We start from the raw sequence: 19,773 nt of genomic DNA, 5'->3' as shown, positions 1-19,773 counted from the left end.
TACGCTTTTTAGGTACCATTGTAATTTTCTCATATGCAGTTTTGCAAATGGTATTAGTAGCATGCAAGATGCCATGAAGCCCAAGGCCTGCAGAATTTTTCTTGCAGGGAGTTGGGTCTTTCTTGCCATTATTTTGAAATATTGAGTTAGTTGTAGTTGTTTGCCTGGCATCAGATAAGCCACCTGGGCCATTGTATTCAAGCTGGCACCCAGGAATGTCATATTTTGTGAGGGCACTAGTTTTGATTTCTTTTCGTTTACTGTGTGCCCTAGGCAACTTAGAAGGTGTTTTACAAAAGTCAGATGTTGTAAGAGAATGTCCTTGCTTTCTGCTTGGATGAGGCAGTCATCCAGGTATGGGTATATTTGAATTCCTCTTTGCCTGCAGTATGCAATTACTGGTGCCAGGCATTTTGTGAAGACCCTGGGTGCAATAGATAAGCCAAAGGGTAGTGCAGAGAATTGGTAATGGGTTGAACCTGCAATGAAACGGAGGTATCTTCTGCAATTTTGTCTGATAGGGACATGCAGGTATGCCTCCTTGAGGTCCAACGTTACTAGCCAAGCTTTCTTGCCCAACATGGGAAGAAGCTGCTGTAGTGTTAGCATCTTGAATTTGGGTACTTGCAAGAAGGTGTTTAGAATTGAAAGGTCCAGAATGGGTCCCCAAGCATTGTCCTTTCTGGGGACTAGAAAGAGCCTTGAGTAAAATCCTTGGCCTTGCTCCTGTGTAGGTACCAGTTGAATGGCTCTCATGTCCATGAGAGCTGTAATTTGTTTTTGTGCCTCTGCCCATTGATTTTGTGGCAGGTTTGGCATTCCTTTTATCCTTGGCAAGGTGTGGAAATGGAATCTGTATCCTTGTGAGATAATGTCTAGGACCCATTTGTCCTTTGTGATGATGCGCCAGTTGTCTGTAAAAAAAGCTAGTTTTCCTCCCAAGGGGGCTGCCAAGAGAGTTTTGCTTGGCAGTTTGAGGTTTAAGTCATTGTGTTTGCCTTCTAGTAGTTTGGGACCTGTCTTCTCCTCCCTTCTGTGTCGTAGTGCCCCATTGGCGAGGTTTGTAAGGGATTTGTGCTTGTCCTCTGCCCCTTGGGCATCTGTATTTACCCCTCTGTGGTCTGTCAGAAGCTGGAAAGGACCAATTTTTTTTGGCCAATTTCTGCTGAAGCATGGGGGTTGTACCTGTAAGAAATCTTTGACCGTCTGCATAGATTTTGCCTTATCCTCCATTTTCTTTAAAACCTCTTCTGCTTTAACCCCAAATAAGACATCCTGCTATAAGGGTGCATCTAGTAACTTTGCTTTAACATGATCAGGCAGAGTTTGTTCCTTTAACCAAGTGTGCCTACGTATAACAGACCCAGTAACAGCTGCTCTACAGGAAGCTTCCAAGGAATCAAATCCACATTGTAAAGTATGTTTGCCCACCTGTTCAGCTGCATGCAACAGATCCTGCATTTCCTTGAATTCAGACTGTTGAGGGTGCGTGCTCATATTTTGTTTAATTTGAGACATTAGCTTTGAAGACTTGGGACTGAAATTCGATTCGAAAATTTCAGGTTTCAGCTGACCGGCACTTGCGAACTGCTTCTGCTTCGGGCACCGCGCGGCATGAAAGACTGAAGAAAATGGCGTCGGATGCCTCTTATATACCCCTGGCGCACTGACATCAGGGAAGAAGCGACAGCAACCGACGCCGGACCTGGACTTTGGAATTCAGGCCGACTGCGGGACCGCCTGATGGCAGGATAACCCAAGTGCGATGATTGCAGCAGGGTAACATGATGAACATCTACTTAATACCAAATGAGGGGGCTGTCTTACAGAGAAGCAGGATCCCAGAAATGTTTTTTTTTTTTTTTGATAGGGAAAAGCTATTTGCAATGTCCCTTCTGATAATAGCCTCTAAATGCATTACTGTCAACAGGAAGCTTCTTCTTCTTCTTACGATCTATGGTTCACACTCGTACTAAGACCGTCTGTGATTTCAATTTCAGAGAAAGATGTGGAAAGGATAATGCCATAGTCAGGAGCTGGTCTATGTTATGCTTAAATAGTGAGGTGTGATAGACTTTTATGGGTCATGTATCCTTAGAATAAAATATGTATTGCAGCAATAGTGCAGTGTTCCCTTAAGCAAGCACAACTATAAAGTATCTGTTCATAACTTAGAAACATAGTTACTAGATATTCATGAATGTAGATTCTATCCACTCACTTTTTTCTCTTTCTATTTTATTCAATGTCAATGGAAGCCGCAGTGGTGCAGCGGTAGCATTGTTGCCTCACAGCAAGAGGTTCTCCCATTTGATTCTCAGCTGGAGCGCCGTCTGTGTGGAGTCATGTTCTCCCCACGGTCAAGTGGCATTCAAAAGACATGCGTGAATGGGCGTGCCTTCGTTGAAGGTTGGGTGTGGGGCTGGCACCTTGGTACCGTAAAAATCTACTGCCAATCATTAGCGGAATGGAGTTCCACTGTGGCAACCCCTAACTGGGAAAAGCCGAAAGAAGAACAATTTTATTCAATGCCAATATACATGTGATAACGTCTACATTTTTGACTAGAAGCTACTCAAGAAGTAGTACTTTGGGGCTCCCTAAAACACAAGGATAGGATGCTTCACATTTCTGAAAGCAATTTAATGGCGAGCCATATTTTCTCTCTTATTAAACATCATGCATTTTACATCCTAATTAGTACAAATTGTGAAACATTGGAAAGCATTGTAGTTGGAGCCCATGCTGAGTAAGATGTCACCTGTTTCCCCTATTTTTATTACTCAGAATCTGCATGCTGTACCAAACTAGAACCATGTATTTTTCTTGGGTTAGACTGCATTACATACTTTCTTCTCTGTAGATACAAATAATTGTTGCATCTTTGTTACACAGTATCTTCTCATTTACTATTATATCCACATTTATAGCATGGTTTATCTACACAACAGATCTTTTCTGCCTACTGACCATATTGGTTCAATATTTCATTTCTGCCCTCAGTAATTTGACCCACCTTGCAGACATGGAAGCACGGTCTACCTTTTGCCCTTCTAATGCCTGACTTCGTGATATGGTATTCTGAAACTGTGTAGGAACTGCCTAATACTCACAAAACCCAACCATTACAGACCAGCACAACGTGATTTTAGAGATGCAATCATTTATGAAACATGAAGGCTACTCTCTCACTTGAACAGATGACCAGTATAATTTATGAAACATGAAGGCTACTCTCTCACTTGAACAAATGACCAGCAAGCAAAATGCAAATTCATCCATCCTGTCAAATAATCACACTAGGCCAACATATACCTAGTTGTCAAAAAAAAAAAAACACTCCTCAAGCTTCCAATAACAATCCACTAACGTAACTCAACCGTACTTACACAACCGGTGACGTACCAGACTACAGACCTTCTACTAAGCCAATGCATCCAGACAGTAATATCTTAGTGATTGATGTCTCCATAATCAGCCCCACTGTCTCTGCACTCACTAGGATCGAAAAAGACAGTGTGACAGTAGCCTTTCTGGTACTATGTCTTCACAAGAACCCTGCAAACAGAACTACTACTATGACTTGGTGGTGACTTACATAGGTGTGAATGATATGACGTGCACAGCCAGAAGGACATGTAGAGAGACATACTAGCACTTGCTGTGCATGTGCCAAATGGAGGGAAAATGTCTCTCAGTGGAAACCTACTGCAACCAGAAGGATGCCCAAGTACAAAGAGAAGACAATCTGCTTTAATAACTAGGTAACTAAATGGTATCATTCTGAAGGGATATACTATTTGTCTTCTTAGTATGACAGAACTGAAAAGCCAGAGTTGCCTCCCTAGAGACTGCATGCACCTTTCATTCCATAACAAGTAAAACATAATGCTCTAACAATGCCCCTTTTAGGCAAATTCAACCTTCTGGATATTCCCACATAACAAAAGGGCTTGCAGTAAATTCCAGTCTAGACCACATCAGTACTGCTATGTTCAATACAAGAAATCTTAAAAATAAATTTTCTGACCTCAAGGCTCTCGATCAAATTAAGGACATCCATGTTTGCCTTGTAGCAAACAAGTAAAGTCAGCATTCCTCTTAACTGTGTTTCTGTGTCTATCATGCATTCAGGCTCACTAGTAACTGTTGGAGAGTATCGATATTTGTCACACACAATTATAGAGGTATAGTCCCTGCAGCACATTTGCAGAACTTTTGAACTTCAAGTTCACCTAATCAAAACAAAGGATGAAGTCATTGCTGGCTGAAGGTCACCATCCATATTTCCAAAGTGGTATGAAAGATGTCTTAATGTGTGAATTGAACTGTTAATAAAAATACATTTTTCACAGGTGATGTCAATTATCCACGGATTAACTGGAGCACCACTCCACAGTGGATGGGTATGACCAACAATTCCTAGATGTAGTAAACAGCAACTTCTTTTGAAAAAATCTTATCCAGCCCATTAGTGGGCAAAATCTTCTTGACCTCATTCTCACTAATATCCCACCTACTTGCAGTACTAATAGTGCAACCTCATCTCTACCCTCATCCTATTAAATAGCAGAATTATTCTCCTATAGGTCACTGAGACCCGCATTCATTTGGATAGCTATACTACTGAAAGATAAGAGTCTGTAACACACAGAAAAGTACAGTTGTGTACACTTACCATAAATGTAGATGTTCAAGTGTATTCACTATTATAATCATCACATTTGGGTTATCCTTGCCAGGGTAGCCATCGGCCGGCCCGAATACCAGAGACCTAGTATTTCTGAGTCGGTTGCTGTTGCTTGAGGACAGACGTCAGGTCATCAGTAGTATAAAGGAAGGCAGCTGATGCCATTACATCAGTTTTTCTTGCCCTAACCTGTCAGGAGCCCCCAAAGTAGGAGGCCAGGTTCTGGCGGAAGAACCCCACCAGGGGAAAATAAATACCAATATGTCCCTTTATAAGGAAAGGAGAACAACAAGGAAGAAGGGTAACAAAAGGAATACGAGAAAAAAACGGGGGCTGGAGGGAGGGAAACCAGGACTGCAACAGTGAATACACTTGTGTACACAACTGTACTATGTTCTTTGTGTTTCACTGTTGCAGTCATCACATTTGGGTAGATTCCCAAAGCTGAGGAAATGGGTGGAGGCAGTCAAGGAAGCTAGGGGCTGGCTAGAATGCCCTGCAAGACTGCAGAGGCAAAAACTGCCCTAGATTTAGAGAAGAGAGGCAAGTGGTAGGATGTCTCTGGTGGGGACTCCTCTGAGAAAAGCTGCAGAGGTGGAGGCTGCTCTGGTGGAGTGTGTCCTGACCCCCATGGGAGGAGGCTTACCATGCTGTTTGTAGCAGAAATGGATGCAGTGTGCTATCCATTTGGAAATGGTTTGCTTGGAGATGGGTTTAGCTTCTGCCCCTGTAGCAAAGCTAACCAGCAATTGATCAGACTTTCTGGAGTGTTTAGTCCTGTCCAGATAGTATCTGAGTTGTCTGTGCACATCTAGAGAGTGCAGAATCTTTTCCCCCTTGTTTTGGGGATTAGGAAAGAAGGTGGGGAAATGAATGGATTGGTTGAGAGCCACACTGGACACCACATTGGGCATGAAGGATGGGTTAGTTCTGAGTGATACCCTGTCTGCATGGAAGATGATGAAGGGTTCCACAGCAACGAATGCTTGCAGCTCAGAGACTCTTCTGGCTGAAGTGATGGCCAGAAGGAAAGCTATCTTCCAGAAGAGAAAATTTAGCTCTGCAGAAGAAGCTGGTTCAAAAAGAGGCAGGGTGAGCTTTTCCAAGGCAAAGTTAAGGTCCCAAGCTGGTGTTGGTGACCTTCTGGGGGGTCTTAAGCTGCTAGCACCTCTCAGGAACTGTTTACTCAAAGGGTTGGAGAAAAGAGCTGTTCAGTGGGAAAATGAGCAGAAATAGCAGAGGCATGAATTTTTATAGAGGAGAAAAAGAGACCACTGTGTAGTAGGTCAGCTAAGTAATCCAGGATGAGAGGGATGGAGGGCTGTGTTGTATTGTCCCCTTTAGCCTGGATCAGGTGCAGAACCTTTTCCATTTATCTGCCTAAGACTTTCTGGTGCTAGGGCATCTGGCCTCATGGATAACAGCCAGGACCTGTTTACTGAGGATGGCAGATTGGTCCGGGGTTAGGGAATAAGCCAAGCTGCCAAACTGAGTGTCTGCACTTCGGGGTACATGAATTCCCCTAACCTCTGGGTTAGGAGGTTTGAAATCTGAGGAAGATGCCATGGAGGGAGTGGGAACAGGCTGTGCATCAAGGGGTGCCAGTGCTGTTGGGGCCAGTCTGCAGCTATGAGAATGGTCCTTCGTTTTTCCTCCCTTATTTTGAGCAGTACCCTGGCGATGAGATGTAGGGGAGGAAAGGCATATACCAAGAGGATGACCCAGGGGAAGGACAGGGCATCCACTTTCCAAGCCATGCAGTGATGCTCCCTGGTGCAGAATTTGCTGAGCTGATGGTTGGTGTGGGAGGCAAAGAGGTCGACCTTCGGGGTACCGCATTTCTGAGTTATTAGGAAGAAGATATTTCTGTTGAGCTGCCACTCATGTGGGTCTAAAAGCTTTCTGCTTAATTGGTCTGCCAGGGAGTTGAAAGAGCCTGGTAGGTATTGTGCCAACAGGCATAGTTGCATGGAAGAGCCTGTGAGCCAAAGGGTCATGGCCAGCCTGCACAGAGGATAGGAATGAGTCCCTCCCTGCTTCTTGATGTACCATATCACAGTGGTGTTGTCTGTTTTGATCAGGAGAACTCCTGGAGAGAGAAGAGGTTTGAAAGCTATCAAGGCCTGCTGCACAGCCATCATCTCTTGTTGATTGATGTCTGGGGGAATTTGCTGTGGGCTCCATTGGCCCTGTATGCACCTGACATCCAGGTGTGCACCCCAAGCGTAGTCTGATGCATCTGTGGTGAGGGTCTGGGTGGCGGGGTGTGGGGAGAAGTCCCTTGTTGTGGGAGCAGGCTGTTGCCCACCAAAGAAATTCCTTTCTCAGGCAAGGGATAATAGGTACAAGAGTGTCCAAGTCCTGACAGTGTTGACACCAAAGGCTCTTTCGATACAACTGAAGTTTCCTCATATGCAGTCTGGCATATGGAATGAGGAGTATGCAAGATGCCATGAACCCCAGGGCTTGCAGGATTTCCCTTGCAGATAGCTGGGGCCTGGTGACCATTTGAGAGAAGTAAGCTGACAGGAAAATGTGTTTCTCTGGTGTAAGGTATGCCATCTGGGATGCTCTGTCCAGGCTTGCTTCCAGGAAGATTATCTTTTGGGTGGGCACCTGCCAGCATTTCTTTTCACTGATTGTGTACCTGAGGGAAGTTAGTAGGCGCTCTACAAAAGTCAGGTGTTTGAGCAGGTTTTCCTGGCCGTCTGCCTGAATAAGGCAGTCATCTAAGTAGGGGTAAATTTGAATATTTCTTTGTCTGCAAAAGGCAATGGCCGGAGCCAGGCATTTTGTGAAAACTCTGGGAGCAGTAAATAAGCCAAGGGGAAGTGCAGAGAACTGAAAGTGTTGAGATCCTGCCCTGAATTGGAGATATTTTCTGCATGATTCCCTGATAGGAATGTAGAGGTAGGCCTCTTTTAGGTCTAGGGAGGCTAGCCAAGCACCCTTGGAGACCATGGGTAGCAGCTGCTGGAGGGTGAGCATTTTGAATTTTGGGATCACCAGGAAGGTGTTTAGAATGGATAGATTGAGGATGGGGCACCAGGTGCTCTCTTTTCTGGGCACCAGAAAAAGTCTGGAGTAGAAGCCTTGGCCTATCTGTTCTGCAGGAACATGCTCTAATGCCCTCAAAGAAATCAGAGAATGGATTTGCTTTTGAGTCTCTGCCCACTGATTTGGTGGTAGATCTGGGAACCCTTTTGAGGTTAGAAGGGTGTGAAAGGAGAGTTCAGAACCCATTGGTCCTTGGTAATGCTGGCCCAGGTGCTTGAGTGAAAGGAGAGTTTTCCTCCTAGGGGTATGTGAAGGTGGGCAGAGGGGAGGTCAGGAGGAGGTGAGTCATTGTGAGTTCTTACCATAAGGGGGTGGCTTACAGCTCCCTGTTTTGAAGTGGAGGTAGTCCACTGCTTAAATCTCTGCATTCCCTGGGGCTGCTGTCTGGGGGGTCTGTTTCCACGGGACCTAGGCTCGGCCTGTTTACTCGGAGCAGGAAAGGACCGGTGCTTGGAGGGGAAAATGCCTGCTGAACCTAGGGGGCTGGGCTTGTAAGAAATCTTTAAACGTTTTCATAGATTTTGCTTTTTCTTCCATCTTTTTTAAGGCCTCTTCTGCCTTAGTGCTAAATAAGTAATCTTTGTGCAAGGGTGCATCCAACAATTTAGACTTGACATGGTCTGGCAGGCATTGTTCCTTAAGCCATGCATGTCTTCTAATGACAGATCCAGTGACTGCCGCCCTGCAAGAAGTTTCTAGGTCATCAAAACCACAGTGCAAAGTGTTTTTAGTTACTTGACTTGCAGAATGCATTAAGTCTTGTAAATCTTGAGATTCTGCCCATGCAGGAAAGGACATTTTTTGTTTAAGGAGTTTCAAGATATGTTGCTAATATTTAAGCATATGGAACTGATAATTTAGTGCCCTGATAGCACGAGTAGCTGAGATGTATACTTTTTTACCCCATCTGTCCAATGCTTGGGAATCCCTGTCTGAGGGGGTGGGATTCTTAGCAGAGGTTGCTTTAATCCCTTTTGGCCCTTGAGAAATTACCTCAAGGTCTGCTGCTTGATTTTTAAAAAGATATTTGTGTGAGTCAGGGACTCTGTAGTACCTGCCTGGTTTTCTGGGAGCAGGAGGGAGGGCATCTGGAGTCGAGCTGGATTCAAGGAAAACATCATCCACCACATCCAGGACTGGGGGAATGGGATAAAGATCTGTGTTGCAGAAGATCTAGGAATTCCCTGAATCTCTTTTTAGACTGAGGGTAGTCCTGACTCTCCCTTAAAGTATGCAGGGTTTCCCCAAAGGAAAAATCCTCTGGGGGAAGAGGCTGAAAGAATGGATTCCTCTGCATCAGGATCCTCATAAGTTGAGAGGGGCTGCATGTCTTCATAGTCAGATTCATCTGACTCTTGTTCAGACAAAACTACTGGAGGCAGATCTCTTTTCCTTTCTGAGGGGGTGGCTTGGCTTCCCCTAATCAGCATGAAAAGGTCTTCTGCCATTTTAAGCATTTGAGACTGAGGCAAGGTAGCAGGTGCCTGAGAGTGGGTAATCAGTTTCTTGGGTGTGGTTCGAACCCTTAGATGAAGAAGAGTTCTGCAGCATACTGGACTCCAAAAGGGTCTTGGTAGTGGCCTGCGAATCAACTGAAGTGGGCATCAGGGGCTGTGAAAGTACCTCACTGAGTACTGGAAGACTGATGACTAGCTTAATGCAAGCGTCATCGGAAGGTATGGACCTGTGCGGTCCGTCTCTGTCTTTATCTTTACGCTTTTTCAGAAGATCTGCTGTCTGATGGCTTACCAAAGCCATATCAGAATTCGAGGACTGTAAATGAAAATATCTGGCTACAATAAGAGCCCAACAACGGACAGTTCTAGCATCAAACAAAGCACAGAAGCGACAATGGGGGGCATCGTGGTCTGGGCCTAGACAAGTGACGCATAAGAGTGGAAGTCTTGGTGTGGTATTTGCTTTCCACAGGCGAGACGATCATTATCTTTTTCTGACATCGGTTAGTGCAAGAAAAAAGGATCCCCAATGGGGTACTTAGCTTTAGAAGACTTCAACTTTAATTCGGAAATGAAAAGTCAGGTAGCTGCTGACTGGCACTCGAGCGGGCTGCTTCGGGCTTCACGGCAAGAAAGACTGATGTAATGGCGTTGGCTGCCTTCCTTTATACCATTGATGACTCAATGTCAGTTCTCAAGTGACAGCAACCGACGCAGAAATACTACGTCTCTGTTATTCGGGCCAGCAGAGGGCTACCCTGGCAGGGATAACCCAAATGTGATGACTGTAACAGTGAAACACAAAGAACATCAGCAGCTGTGCCTACTGTTAGTTTGGTAGTTGGCAGCTGCAGTTATGCTCATTTTTGTCATGGTTACTGAAGTTATTTATGAGAATAATGCTGGATTTATACTAAGCACACTGGTTTATGCAGTCATTGTGTATGTTTTAGCATACCGAGGTTATACTGAATAATATAACATAACTGAGTTTAGAAATGCATTTTGCAGTGAATTAATACATTTATTTGATAATATTTAGGAATTGTTTATGTCCTCCTACTCCTGTGTAAGCTATCTTTTAGCTCCCATTTCCTGTTTAACTGCTATGATTTTAATAAACACAATTTTCAACATAAAAAGAAAAATCTGCCTTTTAGAGTAACAGATATTCTTAGTCAGTACCTTAGAAGTACACTGGAAATGTTTAATATTCAATTAAATAATATATCACAAGATGATGAGAGCAAAGTGAATAATGATGTATACCCCGATTTATTTAATAACTGTAATAAAATTAATGTTTTATTTTATATTTGGGGTGTAACTGAAACTTACCTTACTAATCTTATTCTTCCATGTAAAAGGCCTTTGCTCCCCTACTTACAAATAGACTTTATAGGAACATAAATTCAAAACATGAACGGTACTATAATATAGATACTACAGCCACTAGGAAACCAGATTTTTAGTTAGAATTCATAATGTAGTTGCGCTGGAGAGACTGGTATTAATAACTATATTACTGCTATGGTTGTTGTGGGTAAAGCAATTGAGTAAAGTGGCAAGAGATCCTATCTTCACAATGGGACTTTCAATCAATGTATACTTAAAAAATAAATAAATAAAATATTCTATAGAGAAGTAAAGGAGAATAGACATTTAAACCTCTGCAAAAGGGCTCAACACAAACTGCTACTGTAGTTTAAACAAAAGATGCTTGTCTCTACGGTAACTGCCATAGATTCATCTCTTGCAGGTAGATATAACTGAATGCTTATAACATTATTGATGGACTAGCAATACCAATAGATACAGAAGGATACAATACAATACTACACTACAGAATCTCTGCATCTTCATGTACTCCAGGGGTCAGAAACTTCAAACAATCCATCAACCATGATATGATGGGTGTCCGTCAGCTTACTTTTGTCTGCATGTGTACAATGTCTGAAGAAAAATTCTTTATAGACAATTGGTAAACTATCCTCTCTCACTAGGACAAGGGGGAAAGAAAAGGTGACCTAGCAATGGAAATGTGAAGAACAAACAAAAACACCTTAAAACTGCTTTTTCTATAACACTGTATTGCCTTTAAAATACATTTATTCTCATACTGATATAGCATTCATCTTGATCTACGCGCCTTAAAACAAATGGTACCATATACAAGAGAATCAAGACACCTGCATTAAAGTAAAATAAGATGAACAGTAGGAGACTTCCTAAAGTCATAGCAAGGAAGGCTTTATCCTCTGTCAACGAGCTGAGATAAGGTACAGTTATCATTATATGTAAGTCACATCAACATCTTTTCATGCCCAAGTACGAATAGTTCTTACCAAACCTTCACTGGGTTTGATGTTTGCCAGCTGGACCACTTCCAAATGTGCAGACTGAGAAACTAAGGGATCTGAAGACAAGGAGATGATGTGATCACAGACACTGGAGAGTGTTTTGCACTAGAAACATAAGGAAAAAGAAGACGATCATGTAAATAAATAAATAAACATTTTCATCAAAAGGTTTGCAACAACTCTTTCAACAATGCCTTACAACCTTTTCCTGCTTGTTGTAAAACAATTACTGCAACGTATAGTACCATAATACATCCTTTATTTCAGAGTTATTTAAGTAACCTTTACGATACATTATTTGCATAATAATTTCACATTTTTTGTCACACTGATAAAGAAAAAAGTAGATGACACTAGATATTTTAACATTTGATCACCAAGGATATCTAAGGGCAGTGTATAATATATAACCATCTGGAATACTATAAAGTAATCCAACAGAAAAAAAACAGTTTAGCAAGAGATCAGTCTCTGTACAGTCATCTTAGTATGTTTGTGCTCATAATTGTAAGGGAGTACTGCCTCACTATTTCAGTTCTGACAACGGTGTCAGAAGGGAAGCCCACAGTAAACATACAATGAAAAATGGCAAAACTGTATGTTAGTGGGAAAAGGACCACTTCCAAATAGGCAAAATGCAAACCAGGGCCTAATGCTCTATTTGGCTGCCTCCTTTGTACTGCATTTCCTTGCCACACATTGCTACTGGATAGAATGGCTGTAACAGGATTTGACTTTGCTACCATTTCCAAAGACAATAGGTATATGTGGGTTTTCATTTAATCCTCCATTTGAGTGTTCTTGTTCTTCTAAATGGATTTGAGCTTGTATATTACACTGTATATATGCAATTGGTTGATTTTAAATTGTGTATAACTGTTATTTACCATTTTCTGCATTCATCTCGGTCCCTTCATCTAGTTTGCATAGTTGCTAAATTGTGTTACTTGTATTGCAAATGCTGTGGGAGAGTATCAGTATTTATTTGTAATCCAATTTTCACCAGAAAATGTCCCGCAGCTAACAAACAGGACTTACTGAACTTCAACGAGCTGCAGTGGTGGTGCTGCGGTAGCATTGTCACCTCACAGTAAGACGCTGTCCAGTTTGATTCTCAGCTAGAGTGTCTTCTGCATGGAGATATGTGTGAATGGGCGTACCTTCGTGGAAGGTTGTGCATCAGGGCTGGTAACTCGGCACATAAAAATCTATCTGCCAATCATTAGCGGACAGGAGTTTTGCTGTGGCGACCCCTAACAGGGAAAAGCCGAAAGACACAAGAAGATTACCCTAAACAAGACAATTTTTTAATTTGTAGCCAGAAGACCATGATTACCAAATGCACTTACTGAACTACCCTTTATTGACGAGAGAATTCAACTACTCATCAATTGACTGGATCTCCTATACCACAAAAGCTAGATATCCCCAAACATTCCTAGACTCTAACGCCGACTCTGTCCTATGAACAGTTAACCAGTCCAAACTGTTGGTCAAATCTGGTAAAAAAAATCAGGATTCTTTTCCTTTAGGGTACCTAAACTCAAAAACAGACACTTCTGAAATGAAAGACTTTTTAAAAAGACAAACTACACTGTGACGTCTCAAAATTTAATTGGAAGACTTCCAGCCTCCTTATACCATTACCTGTTAATCACTTAGGCAATGGATTTAGTCCCATCTATGAAATATCATAAACAGGGTGGCCCCAATCAGATCCATATATAATTGGAGAATGTAAAAATAAGTGAGTTTGGTGGATCGTTAGCATAAGTAATCTCTATAAAAAAATGAAAAAGCTAATTAAGAACTATAATCAAAATCTAACCACACAAAGTTGCTATCAAAGATAAAGATGAGCAAAAAACTTAGTTATCAAAAGAAAAATCAACATGGAACACACATTAATATTAGCATCCCAAGACAAGAATAATCATAAACCCCTCTTCAGTATCAGAAAATGAAGAAATATTACACAGCAATGATATGAATTACTTCATAATGGCATTACTCATATCAGAACTAAATTTATTACCATATGGCCAACTAAACATAACACTGACAGTAAGCTAGTTGATGTCATTCACTCAATATAAAACACAGAGTTATTACAGCAATGATTAAACTATACAAATCTGTGGTGCACTAGAAATGAGCTTAAATTAAATGAAAGTAGTGTAACAATGTCACTTTTGGTAAACAAATCTCAACTGTAGCTAACTCTATAGGCTGCATCCCCACTCCAGACTGAAACAGTAATCAGATATACTGACACATTCATAGACAACTCCTTATCCTTTGACTGCCACATACTAACAGCCATCAGGAAACTCTTCAAGCCCAATTAATTAAAGTTATATCATTCAGGTAAAACAATGTTATCATTAATCTAGACTCTGATCTGTTTAGCCCAATTACAGAATACAATTCCCTTTTAGTATGCATCTATCCTAATGCACCGCCCAGCTAGAAAGACCAAGTTGTTCCTAACTAAACTGATCATCTGACTCAAAACCATTAGTTATTAAGACAGACTTGATGATCTATCACTTTACTCTGTCTCTTACAAATTCCTTCAAAGTGATTTATGTTTAGCATTCCATGCTATTAAAGACCAAGCCCTCCTTGATCTCCCATACCACCAAAAGTGGAATGGATTCACAAACACATGAACTAAAACCCTAAAATTCCATCAACAAATAAATAAGACACACTGGGGAGGGGGCAGCCCATCTATTGAATACATTTCCATTAAGTATAAAAGAGAGGGATACCCTCAGTTCCGTTGCAGCAAACCTTGACAACTGGATGGTTGCCCATCATTTCACCCCTGCCTAACATGTTTTTTCCCTTCTTTTTCTTAATCAATTTACAATCCATATATAGTAGCATAACTTACTCTTATTTGGATGGATGGTAAATTGATTAACAAAATATTACAGGTAAGAGGATAGGGGTGTTTGGATACAGTCCAATGAATGATAAGGGTTAACAACAGAAATATAAGGAAAAGGCTTATTAAGTTATATGTAGTCTTTAATAAAATACATTTCTTCCTCTCTCGCTTGCTCTCTCTCTCTCTATAAAAGTTTATAGATGTGTACTATGCGAACGGCCCCTAGGGCCTTTTTAAGCTTAGCGTTGCATCCCAAATCATGGATGTTTCTTGATAAGTGTAAGCAGGGGCCTGTGAGATTAACCATTTACAGGCCACCAATGTCCATTAGAGACACAGGTGCTAAGCCAGGGATGAATTTCCTGTTCCCCATCCAGCTGTCCAAGTTACACTTGAACTGGGTTAGAGACTAACTCATCTCCACATGGATGATTAGCCTGTTCCAGAGAAGGGGTAGTCTTCTTTAGCATAATTCTTGTCCTGTTTGTTTTGTGGATAAACAAGAGGTCCATCGTTGTGGGGGCTGACAATGCCTTACAACCCAGGCATAGATTTCTCTTCAACAGCCTGTAGGCAACAGAATACAGGGTAAGACTTTGAGGCAGTCTGCATAGCACATGTTATTTATGCCCAGTATTCTTTTGGTGAGCAATCTGTGAATGTTACAATTGTTGGAGTGCCTGGTGAGGTACATACCAAAGAAGGCATTGTACTCAAAGACAGGCCTATGCCGAATACAGTGGGACAATGATGTCTTTGGGCCCAGATGTCATACCTTTGTTTACAAGTTGCACAAAAGACATGTGATGGTCAAATGCCAGATTACCATCTATGTGTATCCCCATATCCTTGACTATTGGATTGACTCTTAAAGGTGTGTTGTTAACATGATATTTACCAGGGATGGATTATTTCCTGAAAGATACTATTATGAATTTCTTGGCATTTAGTTTTATTCCACAGCTCTGACACTAGTTGTTTGTATGTGTAATCCCTTCTTGGATTACTGGGGGTTCTATGACTGCTCCTAATTTGCAATCTTCTGCACATTTGGTCACCCAGAGGTCATTGACATTGCCCTTGAATTCAGAGAAGTAAATGCCAAAAAGGACCAATGCCACGACCGATTCTTGAGGGATTCCCCTTGTGACTGGCCACGTTGTAGACGTGGATTGCCCAATTCAAACTTCCTGAGTCCTGTCTGTGAGACAACTTGCTATCCACTTGGAGACATAAGGGTTTATACCTAACGTCATGAGTTTATCAACAATGCATTGGTGGGATGGGGTATTGTGTCACATGCTTGGCCAGGTAAAGCTAGGTGCTGGGAACTGTTTTGCTCTCATCTATTGTTCTGCTGACCTTCTCAAAGAAATCCACCAGGATGAGTAGGCACGACATGCCTGTGTGTGCGTATATATTTATATAAACACACACACACACACACACACACTTGCATATTTTTACACACACACACACACACACACACACACACATATATATATATATATATATATATATATATATATATAATTATATATATGTGCAGTAGTAAAGATCAAATACACCCAACACTGACATTCAAAACATCTAAGCAAATATGCCAACATCAACACTCCACTACATGTGTCAAGAAACAGTCTTAGTGCAGCAAAATTTACACACAAAAAACAAATAAAACATTGCTTATTGCAGAGGGTAAGATTCCCCCCCCTGCACCCCCAGACCTCCTCCTAATTATATGTACTAACTGTGAGAATTGCACAAATATAAGATAAGGGCAGAATCTCCAAAGCCTGGGAATTGTGCAGTCTCAGACACCTGTTGAAACCAGCTGCTTAGTCAATCATAAATGGATGACTAAAGAGGTGTCAACCAAGCACAAACAAACTTTTGCAGTGCAAAATCAGATTTCTCTCAAACTATACAACGAAGCATAGTCCTATCAGGAAAACTCTTATAAAACATGTTTGCATACATACATTTTATGTAAGACACCTAATGATTTCTTTCAGAAAAGTTAAGAACTTTTCCAGGATTTCAGTCAAAGTTTGAAGGAAATCTAGAAGAGATTTTGAATTTTTTTCTTCAACATAATAAATGGCAAAATGCAAAACATTTAGTATAAACCATGAATACTGCAAGGACATTTTCATTTTAACTACAACAAAAGTAGACATTATTTATCTTAATGTATTTTACATTGGTTATAATTTTTGGTTGCTTGGTACCAGAATACTGGAGCATGTTTTACAACAAGGAAGACTACAAATAATTTAATTATTTACATCTGTCATGGGAGGCTGCACTCTTTTGTGATGCGGTGGGGGGGCTATTTCTTAGTATTTGTAGGAGGAGGCTTAATAAAGCTTGCACAGTAAAATGTAGAATTCCTGAAATTGCATGTTAAGGATATCAGTGTGCAAGTTATAAATGAAATGCTTGAATTTAAGACATTTTTATAAAAAGATAATTGCAATAAAAAACATTTATTACCATGACTGTTATTTTAAAGTTTGTTTAAAGAAAGGAAACATTTAAATGTGATGATATGTGTTGCACGCTATTGATTTACTATTATCATGATTACTATTTTTCTTACCGTGAATTATTTAAAGCAGAATGATTCGACAAATAGCTCTAATAGTCTATTTGAGATACGCTTTGTAATTATTATACTGTTGTTGGAAAATGTTAGAAGCTACTAGTGAAACTAGAAGTTATCTTAAGTTTGTTGTTATTTATATTAATAGTAGTACAATTCATATTTCCACATGGAGTAGTGGTATCTCACTGTTGTTGTTTGGATGCCCGGTCTATATTCCATTACTTTTTAGATATTAAATTCTTATCTCTGTTTGGGCATCTAATAGCTGGGCATAAAAATATTGATCTTGTTTGCAGTCTTGGGTTTATTTTCCTGCCTTATTTGGCTGAAGTAGAATAGACTGCTAGCTCATCACAAATATACAAGAGTAAGAGATTAGTTTTTTTTTCTTAAAAAAAAAAAAAAAAAAAAAAAACAAGAAGCAAAGATAGACATGTAAAGGGTATATATGCTGGAAAGTAAACGCAATGTGGGACATTTACTGCAAAATATTTTTGCCAGACTTCAGTTCTTCATCTAGAACTTGGATTCCTCTCAATCTTTTGGCATTTACTACAGAAAGTGAAATTTGTTCTACCATCAAGGAAACAAGGTGCTTTCCTTTGACATTTTAATACACTTCCTTCTATTTCAAGAGTTTTCTCATTAATAATGACTTCTGATTTGGCTCATTTTGACTAAAATAAACTTTGAATCATGAAATTAATGTTTACTTTGAAACAACCCATCTATGATTCGTATTTAATACGATTTTAATTCTCACATACTTCTCACAATTCTGTATATAAAAGAATCATTTAACAACATTTTATAAGTAGTCCTAAAATATTAGGTTCATAGGTAAGTACTAGGCTATCTGCCTGAGGGCATCTATAAGCCTAGCCAGAATGTGTTGGCTTTCGCTGCCCCCTTAGATTAGTTCCCTGTGCCTCTGTCCAGCAGAGCCATTAATTTCCTGTGCCTCTGTCCAGCAGAGCCACTGCAAGTGATCCCCGGGGTGAATTTTCTGTTTCCTATCCACTCGTCAAGGTTTCTCTTGAAGATATTGACGGGCTCTGCCTAATGTAGATTGGCATCCTGTTCCAAAGCATGGGGAGTCTCTGGGACACAAATCTATCCCTCAGGAAACATCCTATTTACAGTTGTGGTGAGGTTAAGTTCCCTAGAGCAGGTGGCTTTCGGGGATTTGTTTTTTTTTAGGTGGAGCATGTCCATCAATTCTGGGTTGGACATGGCCTTGTATGTCAGACAGAGATCACCTCTGAGTAAGCAGTATGCAACCGAGTACAGCTGGAGTTTCTTCAGTCAGGCTGCATAGGGCATCTGTTTGAGGCCAGTGATCCTCTTGGTGAGGTACTTCTGTGGTCCATCCAGCCATTGCAGGTGTCTTGTAAGGTACATCCCAAATGGGGCATTGTACTCTATGATGGGTCTGATGAGTGAAGAGTAGAGAGGCATGATAACCTCTTTTGTTCTAGATGCAAACCCTTTTGTGATTAGATGGGCCACATAGAAGAATTTTCTAACCACCTTGGCAAAATGATTATCAAAGGAGAGATTACTATCTACTTGGGTCCCCAGATCCCTTATTACATTTTCTGCATTTAGGGGACTACCACATATGTGGCAGTTCATGGGTACTTTGTTTTTTCCAAAGGGGATGACTATGCACTTTTTGGCATTTAACTTGAGGCCATGATTTTGACACCAGGTATCCGTCTTAGTGAGACCCTTCTGGAGGATGCCTGTATCAACTGGAGAGTCAATTATGGCCCCCAATTTGCAGTCATCTACAAATGTGGTCAGCCAAAGTCCTCCTGTGATTGCCTGTACCTCTGAGAAGTATATATACGAACAGGAGGGGTCCCGAGACTGAGCGCTGGGGGCACCACTTGTAACCGGTTTAGAGTCATACCTAAAGCCTGCAACTCTCACCATGTGGGTTCTATCCATGAGCCAATTGGCAAGCCATCTTGTGACATAGGGATTTATGTTCAGGCTGGTGAGCTTGTCTATAATACCAGAATGGGAAATGGTGTAGAAAGCCTTTGCAAGGTCTAGGTAGGCTGTGTGGACCTCCATTCCTTCGTCTAAAGCCTTAGTAACTGTCTCAAAGAAGTCCACCAGGTTTAGGAGGCATGATCTGCCCTTAACAAAGCCAAACTGGGTAGGGTCCAATGTTTGGAGGTTCCCAATGTCTCTGTTAATGTTTTCCATAATGTTGCACTCCATAGCCTTGCAGACCAGGCTAGTCAAGCTTATAGGGCGATAGCTCACGGGGTCCATTGTGGCTCCACCTTTGTGGAGCGGGATAATGGTTGCTGTGCACCACTCTATGTAGCCTGTAGAGAGGCTGAGTTTGAACAGTGTTTTTAGGTGAGGGGTTAGTTCAATTTGGAGCTCGTGTAAGATACAGCCTGGGACACCGTCCGGTCCCATTGAAGCTGTGTTTTTGGCTTTGGATATGGCTATTTTAACCTGTGTGTCAGTGATTGTCGGAGTTCTACATTCTTCTGGTATGATTATGGGCCCTTTAGGGGGTGAGAGGTGGCTGATGTTTGCACTAAATCTGTCTGCCAGAATGTTTGCAATATATGCATTCTTGCAGGTGCTCACAGAGTGCCTCTGTAAGGGATTCAGCAGTTTGAACAGCATTGTCCTTTAGCATGGGGGCTGTAACCTTTCCACTTCAGTCTTAAATAACG

At 41.3% G+C, this 19,773-nt stretch overlaps 1 protein-coding gene across 6 annotated transcripts in view; it reads right to left on the bottom strand.

Moving 5' to 3' along the window:
* The window catches only part of CNKSR2 (connector enhancer of kinase suppressor of Ras 2), a 2,909,208-nt gene that overhangs the window by 1,678,432 nt on the left and 1,211,003 nt on the right, over window positions 1-19,773 (bottom strand). For all 6 annotated transcript variants that reach the window (XM_044072276.1, XM_044072278.1, XM_044072277.1 and 3 more), the window contains one exon: window positions 11,550-11,669. In XM_044072276.1, coding sequence (XP_043928211.1) covers window positions 11,550-11,669 — 120 coding nt within the window. The remainder of the gene's footprint in view (window positions 1-11,549; window positions 11,670-19,773) is intronic.

The sequence above is a fragment of the Protopterus annectens genome, chromosome 5.part0 (assembly GCF_019279795.1).
Source record: "Protopterus annectens isolate FY-2018-M chromosome 5.part0, PAN1.0, whole genome shotgun sequence".
NCBI classification, from domain to species: domain Eukaryota; kingdom Metazoa; phylum Chordata; order Ceratodontiformes; family Protopteridae; genus Protopterus; species Protopterus annectens.
This window is presented reverse-complemented; position numbering and strand designations above follow the sequence as displayed.